Genomic DNA, 15,322 nt, shown 5'->3' with positions numbered 1-15,322 from the left:
CCTAAAACTCAAAAACTTTATAATTTTATGCAGTTTATGGCCTCATAATCTGCAAACATTTGCATGTTTACCAAATATTCCTGAAAACTGGCCTTTTTGGTACACATGTTCTCCCATGGTCTTAGAGGTGCACTCCTGGATTTTGTACATGAAGATTACTCATCATAAGGTGTGAGAATAGTTACATTCTATTCCCAATTATTATTGTCATCTGGGTTATCTCATATTTGGTTTGAGCTTTTTCAAAATGATAAAACTAGGTTGTGTCACCTCATGAATGGTCACTGCAGCTGCAGAGATTTGTTCTTGTAAATGACAAACAAGAGGGATAAGTTAGTCATACATTGGATAATATTTTCCATACATATATTTATATATACATATTCTTTTAAACATATGTGCATAACTGAAAGGTGTATATTGTAAATAGTATTGAGTGTATAGTTGTGTCTAAATTTAGTACTTTATATTTTTCTAATTCTGATATTTATTTTTTTGTATTTTATCTTTATTCTATGAGTATTCTATCACCATTCATCTTGCTTTTCTATCTGTGCTATCTGAACTGCTGTAAGGAGCACAACCTGTTGCATCATTGTCTTGTTTGTTTTGTGATAAATTGTGTGTCAAACAAGAACTGTGCTTCGATACAAATTTGTATAAATTTAATAATGGGGATGCAGATCCTGATGTTTAGTGTTGTCACTGGCGCAGTTTTCACATGTCTGGATACTGAGCGCCACCAAGTGGTAAAACAAGCTCTGTGTCTTACTTTGGAAAGCAGACAATTCATGAGCCAGCATTTTGGTTACAAAAAATAAAAAATAAAAAAATAAAAAAATCACAACATCAAATAAAATAAAAACTCCTGAATTTGAAAAAAATGTAACAGAAGTGTGTCGATTTATGTATTTTGTTGCTTTGATGAAAATCAAGAGTCACACAAAACAAACAAGCAAACAAACAAATAAGAAATAGTACAATCCAATGATTAAATGTAGCCTAACTCAGCAAGTGAACTGACCTTTGCCTAACCAGCCTTTGACACAAATTTAAACAAATCATCCTGAAGGACATTTTAATATTGAGGGGGACTGGTTTAATTTTTTTTATTTGACTTTGACTTTATGTAGAAATTATATTGTTCTTTTACTGAGTTGATGATTTTATTTTTAAAGAATTTGGAGATCAGGTCCCCCCTTTTTCCATTAATCCACCATATTCCTTTAACTGTAATTTATGATGTACTTTTCTGTATTCTGTAGTGTCCCCTCGAGGGACAATAAAGGTAAAGGTCTGAACAACCGTAGCAGTGATACCATCTTTGAAAATTCTGGGACAAAGAGAAAGGGATATTGCATGTCTGAATGGATATAAGGAACTACATGGAGTCAAAAACTGTTCCAAATATAAGGGACAATTGAAATGAACACATTTGAAAATGAACGTATAGTGAAACTGCCTTCTAGATTTAGGCTACAACCAATTCAGTGATTCATATGAATGTGCAATGATGAGTTCTGTATGGACACCTGAAAACAAATCTACAGAGAATTATACACTACATTAAGTGGTCTAAGATAAGTTCATGCTAAACTGTGCAAAATCTATACTATCCCATCAGTCAGTAGTGTGAAATCAGGCATTCACCCTGTCTCTTTATTATATTTTGCTTCCAATGCCTTACCTCACCTTACCTTAACTCACCTCACCTCACCTCACCTTACAAGCTGAGATGTGTTTTGATAGACAATGTCAACATAATCAATAATAGGTAATATCAACTGGGAAATTATTCTTTTTCTGACCTGAAATGTAAAACAATTCATTGATTGCTAAAGTGAACTCGGGTATTATCAGTGTTATTAGATTTATATAATAGTCTGATGTAAAATAGGTCTGAAATAAGCACATTTTTGGAGAATCGGCAACTTATTTGCTTTATTCAAAAAGGAAACTCTAAAATAAGCTCTGTAAAATGTATCCAAATATTAGTCCAGCATGCGACTTTTGTGGGCAGTTACCAGCCTCACTAGCCAACGAGTCACAACATATTGGTGAAATATTTTTCAGTTGCTATCAGATGTCCTGGGTACACCTTGGGTAGACAGTTTCTTCTGAGTACAATTCTTTTTAATTGTTTTAAATAGAATGATAAATAGAACAATTACTTTTATCTGTAAAAATAATATTTTGCAGACTTATTTGCCATACATTCTTTTTCTGTACATGTATGACAACTCACCCTTTAGAGTAGTTTTGATATTTGACTTGTTGAATATATTTTATATTTTTGTATCAGAAATTCTGTTTTCACTTTTACTACTGCTGCTGTTAAAAATAAAAGTTAAATTAACCACTTACAGTTGTGGTTTTGTCCTCAAACACCTGTTACAGCATTTTAAAATGGCATTTTCTCAGTTTTTGCAACGTCGTTTCATTGTGCAAATCTTTACTGCCCATAATAGGCATTAAAGCTCCCTTTTCTTGGCTTTGCATTTGCAGTGCAGGTTCACATGCAGACCTCTTGTCAACGAGCTCCTCTTAGCTAAGTGCATTGTTGTCATGGCAACCGCTGACCCAAACACACAGCGGTTATGTAACGTAGCAGTATGTAATGTCTATATTCATCTCAACAGTGTATTTAACATTTTCAAGTAAATGTAAGGCTTCCTGATGGCCACAAAGGGTTTAAATGAGCTTTCAAAGAAAATTATTACTTTGAGGAATTTATTTCAGATTATTACGACTCAACAAAAATAAACCCAAAGCAGTTCAATCTTTGCAATTTGTCAATTTTAACCGTTAATAATTGAGAAATAAAAACGTCAGTGAAGAAAAATGTTTTCCACAGAGGTGTTTTCCATCCTTTACTGCGACGCCATGACTCCTAATGTAATCTGAGTCCCACACAAATGAGCTCGAGAGGGTTTTTTAGGGGAACAGTTCAAGAACAAGATGGCTGTCCTGGGGCAAGAAAAGTATCTTTCTTCTTCTTCGTCCACATAAACACGGCAGTTTTAATGCGGCTGTCAGCGACATGTAAAAGGCTAATTAGGTGGTAATTTTAATAGTTTAATAGGTAACAACTTTAAACAGTTTAAAGGCATCGCTTTGTAACGGAGGACATCGTTTTTTGAGACGGAATTGAGGATCGGAAAGTTTTGCTAACGGTTAGTTGAGCGTGAAAACTACTAACGGTTGCTATGAGGAGCAGGAAACCGTTAATTAAATGTTTATATTGTGACTTTAACATATCGTGTAACGTGTTATGTGTGTAGGTTATTTAGCTAAGTAACTTTTCTAATTAGCTTTGTTTTTAGGCGTTTAACGGTTGAGTATCTCTGAGGTGCTCGACATGCTTCAACCGTTATAAACGTTTATCAGAGGTTTTTGCGTTTCTCTATAAGGTTTAGCTTTTCTCAGATGCCCCACACTAGATTAATATAACGGCTAACTGGACCATGAGTTCATCCCGAGTCAGACCGCAGCAGCTCCCGCAGAGCCAGCCTGGCCGGCTGCCCCACAGACTCGACTCAAGCGAAGGGATAGAGATGGAGAACATCCAGCATCAAGACCTGGGTCTCGGAGGAGTCATAGGCACCCCGTCCCCTCCGTCCAGACAAGCGTGGAGCCGGGACAACCCGGGTTTTGAGCCCGAGGATGAGATCATGGAAGCCGACTGGCCTCCGGCGAGCCCCGGGAGGAGGTCGGTGTCCACGGCCTCCAGCAGCAGCTGCAGCAGCGGCCTGGGCAGTTACACCGGCGCAGGCAGCAGCACCCACATCGCCCGGGGAGGACTGTACCCGACCCCGACTGTGGATGCTCGGCAGCAGGACAGGCTTGATCACCGCAGCTGTATGAAGCAGATACTCCACAAGATCAGAAGTAAGTCTCTATTTTTATGTTTTCTTATAAACATGAATAACTTATTTATTATCTACAGATCAATAACATGATGATAATGTATAAATAAATGGTAGTCAGGGTTTAGGGCTGTAGTGTCTATCAAGCAAGCTTTTTCACTGTACAGTAAGATGTCAATCAGATTTGTAGGGTTATGGCACTGATTTAAAGTCATAGTTTCCCCCATTCTGTAAATATACATTTATCCATATTATATTTACACTTGCTATTAGAAATATTACCCTCCCCACTATTATTATCAGTGCCCCTACATTACCCATCTACTAAAGTTCAGTGCTAAGTTATAATAATAATAGTAATGGTAACAATAATAATAATCTTTATAGAGCACTTTTAAAAAAACAAATTTGTTTCATACAGCAAATTAATATAATCAAATATAACATCAACCCAGATGGTGAGCTTATATAACAAAGGCATTGGCTGGACCAGAATAGGTAAAACAAAGTTCAGTAATATAAGGTAAAATAATAGAAAGAAGAAAATCAAGCACAGTTAAGTGGAAAACAGGATCAACTCTTTGATCTAACTGTCACTTAAAAAGTGATTTTACAAATTCCCTTTTCTTACAGTGTCTTCTTAAATCATCTCAAATTTTCTGAGGTTAGTGGTCTAAACATTTGGGAACCCCTAGTGTAGCCAATGTAATGTAGTTTTGTGTAAAAGGATTTAAAGGCCTGTCCCATACAGACGCCTGTCCCAAATATAGGCTTGGTGAGTTCAGTGATTTAAGCAAATAATAGCCCGGGCCACTAATTGAAGTTTTACGGTATGCTGATGTCCTGTCGAATCTCTGTTTTTTCTTTACAGTTCTGTGGGGCACAGAGCTGATGGAGGACAGTGACAACAGTCGAGAGAGGTACCTCAGGAACGTACTGAGGGAGATGATCACATATATCACATTCCTCATCACTATCTGTATCTGTAAGTAAACAAGCAAAGTCCTGCAAAATGACATAAGATTTATGTTAAAGGTTGGTCGGCATGCCCTTCAGAAATGACTCATCTGTGATAGGTAGAGAGAAATAAATGTGACCCAAGGCAATTTTAAACTGAACTGATGTGAATGTTTAGGTGGTCATGACTGGATTGGACTACCTGCACATCTAGTGAGTAACTAACATAGGGAAAAAGTGCTAGTGGAGCCTAATCATGTGCTACAAGGCTCCGTTAATACACAGCCCACCCTCCAGTCTTAAACTGTGTTCCAGTTCCATTCCTCATACTGTTCAGTTTAGGACTAGATGTTATAATAACTTGATGCACATACTTGAGGCGATGAGTGGGAGTAATAGTACTGTCAGGGTTTTTTACGAGTGGGAGCCAAAGGGTTAAGGTTAGATGGATAGAAAACTAGGAAAGAGCATAGGTAGGTAGAAAAGTAAGATGGGGAGGCAGAGCCAAGCAGAGACATCTGTGCAGACTGGACTCTCCCCGTACACGCCACCTCCCTCTACTCCCTTAATTTTGATAAGGTGAGAAAAGAGAAGAAACTAACAGGAGATTAATTTACCTAACTTTAATCCAGGTGGAGTTTAACTGTTCATTTGTGCAACAACACACAGATTTAAGATTATGAGTGAAAGTTGGAGACATGCCTGGGGAGGGAGTGGGGGTTTAGGGAGGGTAAAAGCTTCATTGGACTTATCAGGTGGGTACCTCCCTTCACCACAACACCTCCGGAGGGCTCATTGGCACAACCTGGCATCCCAGGTGCGCCTTCTCTGCTTTTAGTCCCTTGAAACCTGCTGTTGTTAGTGGTATTTCGGGGCCCAGGTGGTGTGTCTCATCTTAATCCATAGCCACCGGCTTGACCGTTTGGCTGCACCAGAGAGGGCTTTGATGGCCTGACGTTGGTCTTGGCCTTGAATTCCCATTTCTTTAAGCAGCCTAGTAGTTGGCTTGCCTAATAATTCCATTAGGTGTTTTGTGTAGATGGTATCTAGTGTTTTCACACTGAAAAAAAGACAAAATTACATAATCTCAGAACAGTTAGTATGCCTAATTGCTTGTTTTTTAAAGTGGCAAAATATTTAAATGAATTGTTCATGGTGGTGCGACAGCTCCAGGAAGATCTCAGACAAACAAAAACAAACAAACAAACAAACAAAGCACTGCCATTCAGCACCCATTGCATCATTTCCTGTTAGTTCCAGACAGTAAAGTATATTGACTACTTGTATCATAACTGCAAAAAAGTATACTATAACATGTAATAACATATACACATTGGGTATTAGGACTTGTGGTGTAAACATAGCTATAAATGGTCACATGGTTTAAGGAACACGCCAAAATATGTGCACCATTTTGGTGGCATACATATAAAGTACATGCTTGAGCCCTTAAAGTTAGTCCTGGACTGAAGTGAACTGACACTCGATCCAAGTGAGTCAGAGAGAGCTCTTTAAAATGTGGCACCAAATACGCCAGCCTGGGCACCTTTCTTTTAGCTGAAGAGATATTTTCCATGCTCACAGTGACTGCTTAATGGTTTTGGCAGCTAAAAATCAAATCTCAGACACTCATCAGTGGGTTTAGATTCCAATGACAGCACTAATGCGATGGCTGCATTTTGGGTTGGTAAAAAATTGATGGAAATCGCACATGTAAAATGTGTGTGATGAGAAAAGTAATGGTAAAGTTTCTCTACTCTCTTTTTGCTGCAATGAAAAATGCCAAACTGTGGTTTAGGGTGGATCAGGAAATGATTTCCCAGCAGACTGGAGTGAGGCATATTCTGCCAGGCTGAGCACAGCTATTAAATGCAGTTTCCAGAGCTGCTCCCCGATGAGTACTCAGTAGTGCTACAGGAAATAGTAAGGTATAGGTGAAACTAAATTAAAGGAGCTATATGTAAGAAATCTAAAGCAAATAGTCGTAAAATCCTCCTAATATGTCACAGAGACTAAGGAATAATGTTCATATAACATACTGATCTCACCGACAACAATAGTACAGCCAGAATATTCGCATTTTAAAAAAAATTTTACGGTCCGCAAATCATGTTTATGTTTTGAATTTGTGTTTTGGCCTGTTGCACCACCCACCACCGTCTACCAGTCACACAGTCAGTAGAGTCTCAGCATCAGTTAAAGTTACGACTGAGCTACAGCAGCACGGCAAGCAGCATTAGCAGTGTCCCGGTACATAGCGTTAGCAGTCTCCTCAGCTATATCCCGGCAGCAGGGTTAGCAGCAGAGAAGCCGGACTTCCTCGAACGGTCCGCTGGAAAACCAAAGATCAAGGATGCGGCGACGCGGCCCTGCCACAGCAGCCGCCCGTGGGCAAACAAATCAGTCTCCAGCGTGCCACTGTCCAGCAACCTCGAATCTGTAGGGGAGGGGGGGCGGACACGACTCGCGGCAGTATTTTGAAATTGAGTGCAGTAGCCGTTTTGGCCACATTGTTACATACAGCGCCTTTAAGTTTAATTTTGAGCTAGTTTTTGTGTTTGTCAGGTCTTGGCAGTGTCACACAAACAAAAAGCACAAATGTCATTCTGCATTGTAACAAATGCTAACAGGAATATCGCGCATAGTAATGATCATGTTGTATTGTGATTTGCTCTGCAGTGACCTACGGGATGGTGAGTGCCAATATGTACTACTACACCAAAGTCATGTCTCAGCTTTTCCTGGACACACCGCTGTCTGCTGGGGACCCTTCCACTTTTAGGAGCCTCTCATCCATGGAGGATTTCTGGAAGGTAAAATGCAAATTTCATCTTGATTTTTGGAAATACATTATTAGCCTTCTTGATGTGAGTTAGGTGAGAAAATTTATGCAACTTTCATTAGGGTTGAGTCGAGTACCCGGATGTAACGAGTATCTGGTAGAGATAATGTACTTTTTACGAGTACAAATATCATCTGAGTAAAATGTGGGTAGCTATGCTTAATCTTCTACTCTTGTGATAAGACAGAGTACATTGACGCTTTTGTGACATGCAGCATAGGGCCACTCCGCCCGGCCTCTTCTGTGTTGCAATCCTGACTGTCCTACACGTATAGTTCACAGAGGGACCTTTCCTCAATGGCATGTACTGGGAGGTGTGGTACAACAACCAGAGCCTGCCTGAGAATCACAGTCTCATCTACTATGAGAACCTCCTCCTCGGGGTGCCACGGCTCCGACAGGTCAAAGTTCGCAATGAGTCCTGCACCGTCCATGAAGATCTGAGAGACGAGGTCCAGGACTGCTACAACATGTACACCCCGACCAACGAGGACACGGCCTCCTTTGGCCCCAAGAATGGAACAGCGTAAGCCCACGCTTTTAATTTAATTTATATTACATTATCCAATTTAAAGGACATTAGAGCTGTATCATATTTAGTACATCAACAAATGTGTACATCCTAAATCTGCTCTTCCTGGTGTCTCTCAGGTGGGTGTACACAACAGAGAGTGAGATGAATGGGAGCAGTTATTGGGGCCAAATATCTAAATATGGAGGCGGAGGATATTACAAAGACCTGTCTCGTACTAAAGAGGAGTCAGCAAACCAACTGCAGTTTCTCAGAGACCATCTGTGGCTGGACAGAGGCACCAGGGCGGTGTTTCTCGACTTCTCTGTCTACAATGGGAACATCAACCTTTTCTGTATCGCCAGGTAAGATTCATCAATCACAACGTATCCATTTACAATATAGTGCCGGGATGTGCCTAATGATTATTTCTGGATTTGTAACAGTGTGTAACAAATAAATGGCACAAATCGACACATTTTAGGAATCAGAGGCTGTGAATTGGTGGTATGCTTTTTTTTTACTTGGTAACTGATTAAAATGCTTAAGTGATCATCAAAATTGCTGCTGGTTGACTAGTCAAATATTCAATAGTCATTAGAGTCTGAAAATGCAAAAATAAACTTGCAATTATTTTGTGAAACTCTAGATGTACATACTTGTGCTTCATTTTGATTTATCTCTAAAATATAAAAGTGCCAGTATGGACAGTTAATATGATTTGATGCATTTTTCAGGTTACTGGTGGAGTTCCCTGCTACAGGTGGTGTGGTGACCTCCTGGCAGTTCCAAACAGTGCGTCTGATACGATACGTGTCCAGCTGGGACTACTTTGTGGGTGTGTGCGAGGTAGCATTCTGTCTGTTCATCCTCTACTACGTGGTGGAGGAGGTGCTGGAGATCCGCATCCACCGCCTGCATTACTTCAAGTGCCTGTGGAACTGTCTGGATGTTCTCATTGTCGTGGTGTGTATCAAAGTCGTACTCCGGATTATTAAAGTTAGATCATAGTAATTTTAACAAGACTGACAAAGTTTGTTGTCTGCTCTTTTTCTCCAGTTGAGTGTTGTCGCCATAATCATGAACATAACCAGAACAGCCATGGTGGGCAACCTTCTGAAAGGCCTGTTGGAGAACCACAGCGCTCACCCCAGCTTTGAGCCTTTGGCCAACCTGCAGGTCCAGTTCAACCACGTGGCTGCGGTCATCGTCTTCTTCTCCTGGGTCAAGGTATGAATCTGTACCATTTGCATCATAATCAATCCAAAAATACCACACTGTATACATAAAAACCAACTGGCGGCCAACAGGACTGAAAAATGAAGCCAATGTTTAAGTGTCAAAAACTGCAGTTCCTCTAATGGCCACTTGAGGCTGGCTCCAAAAGTGAGTCAATCCTCATAGACCCCCATGTTAAAATATGCAAGTAAACATGTTTACAGCCTGGAACAAAAAAAGGTTTGGGTCTCTACAGCTAATTTCCTGTTTCATGACAACTGTATTTGGGGTGAGTTTTTAAGTAACTCAGCTATTTAAATATTATTAAGACTTAAAAGTCATGCATAGTTAGGGGCGTGGTCACTTTGAGAGACAGGTGGGTGTCGTCTTATCGCTAGTCTCTACAACAGCAGTAATGTTGTTAATCATTACGTAACCCCAGATTCACTGAGTGTTGGCGTAGCCATAGCCATCAATATTACTGCGTTTGCAGTTAATAAAAAAAAATAACTTTAATGTTTTGGTTACCTAAAAAAGTCATGTTCAGCGTTGGATATTCAGTTTTTCCAGTAACTACATTTTGTATTTAATTTGCCAAAAATTAACATTAGCATTATCACTGTTAACCATAGCAGTAAATGCACTGTGCCAATCAAGCTAGCGGCTAGCATTGGGAATGGCTCCACCCTTTCGTTCAAATTTGGTCTGGCTCCAAAAATCCAAGACGTCGACAACCAAAATGCCAAACCAATGGATGACGTCATGGTGGCTATGTCCATTATCTTAAACAGTCTGTGATAAGAACCCAACTACAGTTCTGTGAAGTCCACTAATCCTCATAATTATGCTCCTCCTCTCAGCTCTTCAAGTTCATCAACTTCAATAAGACCATGAGTCAGCTGTCCGGCACCATGTCTCGCTGCGCTAAGGACCTTGTGGGTTTTGCCATCATGTTCTTCATCATCTTCCTGGCATATGCTCAGCTCGCCTACTTGGTGTTCGGAACCCAAGTCAACGATTTCAGTACCTTCCAGGCCAGCATGTATGTGATTCAAAGTATAGTCCTCAAATGTACAAACACCACCGTCAGCTGATGTTTCCTGTTGTTTAAAAATGTTGTTTCTGTTTGTGTAGTTTTACTCAGTTCCGCATCATCCTGGGAGACTTTGAGTTCTCAGAAATAGAGGAGGCGAATCCAGTGCTCGGACCCATCTACTTCACAACCTTTGTCTTCTTCATTTTCTTCATCCTCATGGTGAGTCCGGTGTAGTCACGTTTGTTGTTGTTTACACGCACACCCTCTAACACAACACCTTTTCTTATTCTCTCCATACAGAACATGTTCCTGGCAATCATCAACGACACATACTCTGAGGTGAAGGCCGACATGTCTCAGCAGAGGTCTGAGATGGAAATGACTGATCTCATTAAGAAGGTATTGAACTACATGTATTATTCATGTCGGCCGGGCAGATTAAATCCATTAAATCAACAGCAGCTGCTGCAGCAATAACGACAGAGCAGCTCCAGAAGCTACTCCAGATATTGCAGTTTTTGGGTCTGGTTGCATCTATGCGCTCACAGATACAGATATTGGAAAAATTTAATGAGAACAGATATTAGAAAAGAGTATTAGAAAATAGCAGGATTTCTGCCAGTAAAGGTGTTAGTGGAGTGGTTAGTTGTTCTCCCTGAAGCTTGATATAATTCATAAAACGGAAATAATTTCCTCCGGTGTGAGTAGAAGTCTCAAATTGATTCTCTGCAGGAAACCTAGAGTGTGTCAGCTTCACAACATGTGATACAGAGTGACGTATCTTTATGACAATGGAGCAGAAGCACTGGATAGTACAAGTGTGGTTTGTGTACCGTAAACTGTAACCGGCTTCTTTAGGTTGCTCCAAATGTAAGTATTCTTCTCTCTTAGGGTTGTAACAAAGCTTTGATGAAGCTGAGACTGAAGAAGACAGCAGTAGACGACATCTCCGACAGTTTGCGTCAGGCCGGGGGCAAACTGAACTTTGATGAACTCCGCCAGGATCTTAAAGGGTGAAGAAAACTGAAAGATAAAACTCGAAACTATTATATTATTTGAGTTTACTTCTGTATTTGTCAAACTCATACTGTGCTTTGACCTTTTTCCTTGCTCAGAAAGGGCCACACAGACGCAGAAATTCAAGCCATCTTTGCCAAGTACGATCACGACGGTGACCAGGAGCTGACGGAGCACGAACACCAGCAGATGAGAGACGACCTGGAGAAAGAGAGAGTGAGTGATGATGCCAGCAGCAACACGTGGAAAAACACAACACACCCTGCATGTATGTGGTCATTCACACTCAGCCACAGCACCTGCAGATGTTCAGTGTGTCTCTGCTCGCTCGCCAGGAGGACTTGGAGCTGGAACGCAATTCGCTGACCCGACCCAGCAGCGGGCGGAGCTTCCCTCGCACCCAGGATGACTCAGAGGAAGACGATGATGAGGACAGCGGCCACAGCTCTCGTCGTCGCGGCAGCAGCTCAGGCGGTGTCTCCTATGAAGAGTTTCAAGTGTATGGAGCTTTTATTATTACATTTTATTATACTGTAACTTTACTGTTAATCAGTGAATGAAAGCTGAGCTAATAACTGATGAGTAATAAAATGTCATAGTCATACATATGCAGTTTATATACACACATTTGAGTTTTTCATTTTAATCTGAATGATTCTTACTGTAGTACATTTACCATGTAAAATAATAAGGGAACTAACCGCTCTGTGTTTCTCAGTCTGGTGAGACGTGTGGACAGGATGGAGCACTCGATCGGCAGCATAGTGTCCAAGATAGATGCTGTGATCGTGAAACTGGAAACCATGGAGAGAGCTAAACTCAAAAGGAGAGATGTGCTGGGCAGGCTGCTGGACGGAGTCATGGAGGTGAGAGGCAGTAGAGACAGTCAGTAGCTGTGCGTTTACACACACTTAAAGCTGCGATAATAAATGTTAAATACACATGGGTTTGAATCTGAAAGAAACAAATACACTATTAGAGCTTCAGTCAAATTAAATAAATGTCCATCTTAATAAGGGTAAATAATGCTCAGTTAAAATTATACACAGGATAAACCAAAGAGAAAGAAACTGCTTACCAGCACTCTTGTCCCATGTGACGATGAAGAAAGAATGAGTGAAATGGTGTTCATGGTTTAAATAGGGGTGAACTCAGTCAGGTTAATGAGTGAACAAAGAGTGAACGGAGCCAATCACTGCTGAGGAAACGGCGGAAAGGAAGTGTCAAAATAAAGCATGAGTCATATATATCTACATGCTGTGCAAATCTGTTGCCATAGAGTCTGCCATGTTGTTTCTACAGGAGCCCAAAACAGACAAATCAAACGCTAGCACTAGATAGGGCTGTTTGTATTTTTGTGTCAGACACACAGGAGAAGTTTCAGTTGGTTGCAATCCCCAACCTCACCACTAGATGTCACTAAATCCTACACACTGGGCCTCTAAGTAACTGGCCTACAGCCTGCTTTCCACAATAATCTGACAAATTAATTATCTCATAAGATATGTGATTCCCACAGCTAGATTCCTCCAATCTGTTTTTGTCTGTCAGGATGAGCGCGTGGGACGGGACACAGACGCCCACAGGGAGCAGATGGAGAGGCTGGTGAGGGAGGAACTGGAGCGCTGGGAGTCTGACGATATGGCCTCACAGATCAGCCACCCACAGCCGGCCACTCCTGTTGGCCCAAGGCCTCGCCCATCTTCCTCTTTGTCCACTGACGGCCTCGACACAAACGGGAGCAGCCATGTGTGAGGAGGACTTGGCCCGATGAAGGATATTTCACTCTGGCAAGAAACTCTTCACTTGAAGTTTCCCTGCAGCGATACAAGTAACTGAAGAGGTGGGACCATTTTTGCAGAACAAAGTAGCATTACAAAGGAGGTGACAGAATCAAACGCACCTCACCTCAGATACTTCAATGCACTGACAGTTCTTCTGTGAGACATCTATGAGTATTCACTAAAGCTATTATCAAGTATTACTTTCACAGGATGATGAAGGGAAACATGAGAATGTGTGGTAGAGACTTTTACAAAGGATTTACAGCACAGTGTTCCACAGTATTTCATATAACACACCATCCTCAGCACACTCAGCGTGATTTTAGTATTACATGAGAAATATCTCACCTGCTTCTGATTACTGTATCCACACATCGCAGCATTTACACAAACACCAAAAAGAAGTTTCTATGACTGTTAATTATGCTGATTATTTGTTCTTTCATCATTTTAATACGCAGTAGGTATAAGTGTGGCACATTCTGTCATATTTACTCATCCTCTGTACGTCAATTAAGCTTCAGATTAAATAGCTTATCATCATTTTATGATACATATTGTAACTTGAAACAAACTTCGATTTGGAGTGCGACTAGTGTTCATGGGAAACCCATGCATTTATTATTATTTTCTCCTGTGCCTTACTTTTTTACAATCTATTTCTTTTTTTAAAAATCTCTTATGCCAAATAAAGGTGTTAATAAAATATAAGCTTGTTTTTTTTTAAAAATTAGATTTTAATCAGAGCCAAATCAGTAATGCCTTTTCCTGGTATACAGAACAATGTGATCTACTGACCTCATCTGCAGTTTATTGAATGTAAATGCTCTTTTATAATATTATGATCACATTTCCTTCATTGCTGATGCTTATAGTTGTACAAATATATAAAACCTAGTGAAATAATATAGTTTTTGTGTATAATGATAAAAAAAATATATACTTTTATTTGATTTTAGGCCCTAGGATACCCTAGATAAGTTATGCAACATTAAATTTACAACTGTAAATGTACACCACAGGAATCCGTTCAAAAATGTGTCTGCTGATGTACAAATACTGTACTATTTAATTTAAGTATTCAGTTACACTTACAGAAATAGACACAAAATTATGTTATTTTGGTCGCTGTATTTAGCTGCAGTTTTAAAGTTTATAGTTTATAATTAGTTGTTGAAAGAACACCTTTAAAAAAACTTCCATGGAAACTATCCCGAAATTACAGACCTGTAAAGTGTTGCCAAGAATTTTTTAAGTAAGATAATTATCCAAAACTTTACTGACACTTACATACAATTGCTGTATGTCAACATCAGAACACACCGTACTGAAAGAAAAATGCAAAGTCTGGTGTTAAGTGAAAATGTTTATACATGTTTTCAAAAAGCTGCATCAGAACATAAATGTGTGTATAGACTTTTTTTTGGTAACAACAAAAAAATACACATACTAACAATGTATGTGATATAATTCTACAATATCTACAGTTATAAAAAAAAAAAAAATCAGCGCTCAATTACAGTTAAGAAAGATTCAGTAATTGTACAAAAGTTGAATTATCAGGATTACTGAGTTACAAAAGTACTGAAAAAAGGCATAATCTGATTTTAAAATAATACTGTAAATGTAAATATTCATAAATAAGAAACACATCACACATAATCACGTCAATGTTGTGTGAAAATCTTGAAACGACTGTCAGAAAACTCTCTGTCGGGCTTTAAAATCACTTCAACACTGTGAAAAATAAAGAACAGTTATTATTAGCTCCTAAAAAGTTTTTCAGAGACAAATGATTTTCACCAATGACAGTTACACTCATGTTTACATTTAGGTATGTATTTTACTCAAACAGTTTGACATTTTGGGAAAAATTGTGTATTTGCTTAGAGTAAGATGAGAAGATCAATACTCATATCTGTTCATTAAAACTGCTAATTAAAGCTAATTAACATTTTTATAATTTAAGAATGAAACACACTGTTAGAAAGTAATTGGTTTTGGTTTTAAGTCACGCAGCTTTACTGTTATGGTTGACTCTCATGCCATGACTTTTGGACACAGCAGACTGTCTGCTGGATGAGTAAACAG

General features: G+C 39.6%; 1 protein-coding gene across 2 annotated transcripts; it reads left to right on the top strand.

Moving 5' to 3' along the window:
* The first annotated feature begins 2,829 nt into the window (after positions 1-2,829).
* pkd2 (polycystic kidney disease 2) lies at positions 2,830-13,937 on the top strand. 2 transcript variants are annotated; one of them, XM_033624229.2, is made up of 15 exons: positions 2,830-3,888; positions 4,738-4,851; positions 7,503-7,636; positions 7,941-8,191; positions 8,317-8,541; positions 8,914-9,142; positions 9,236-9,406; positions 10,255-10,436; positions 10,529-10,649; positions 10,731-10,829; positions 11,322-11,443; positions 11,546-11,663; positions 11,786-11,946; positions 12,166-12,313; positions 12,999-13,937. In XM_033624229.2, the coding sequence occupies exons 1-15, from the start codon at positions 3,465-3,467 to the stop codon at positions 13,200-13,202; spliced, it is 2,703 nt and encodes a 900-aa protein (XP_033480120.2). In that variant the 5' UTR covers positions 2,830-3,464; the 3' UTR covers positions 13,203-13,937. The 2 variants fall into 2 exon arrangements, with proteins under 2 accessions (XP_033480120.2, XP_033480119.2); XM_033624228.2 differs by having other exon boundaries at positions 2,859-3,888; positions 11,783-11,946.
* Positions 13,938-15,322: the final 1,385 nt, after the last annotated feature.

This window comes from Epinephelus lanceolatus, chromosome 3 (genome assembly GCF_041903045.1).
Source record: "Epinephelus lanceolatus isolate andai-2023 chromosome 3, ASM4190304v1, whole genome shotgun sequence".
Taxonomy (NCBI): domain Eukaryota; kingdom Metazoa; phylum Chordata; class Actinopteri; order Perciformes; family Serranidae; genus Epinephelus; species Epinephelus lanceolatus.
Note: the sequence above shows the minus strand (reverse complement) of the source record. Positions and strands in the feature narration are given on the sequence as shown.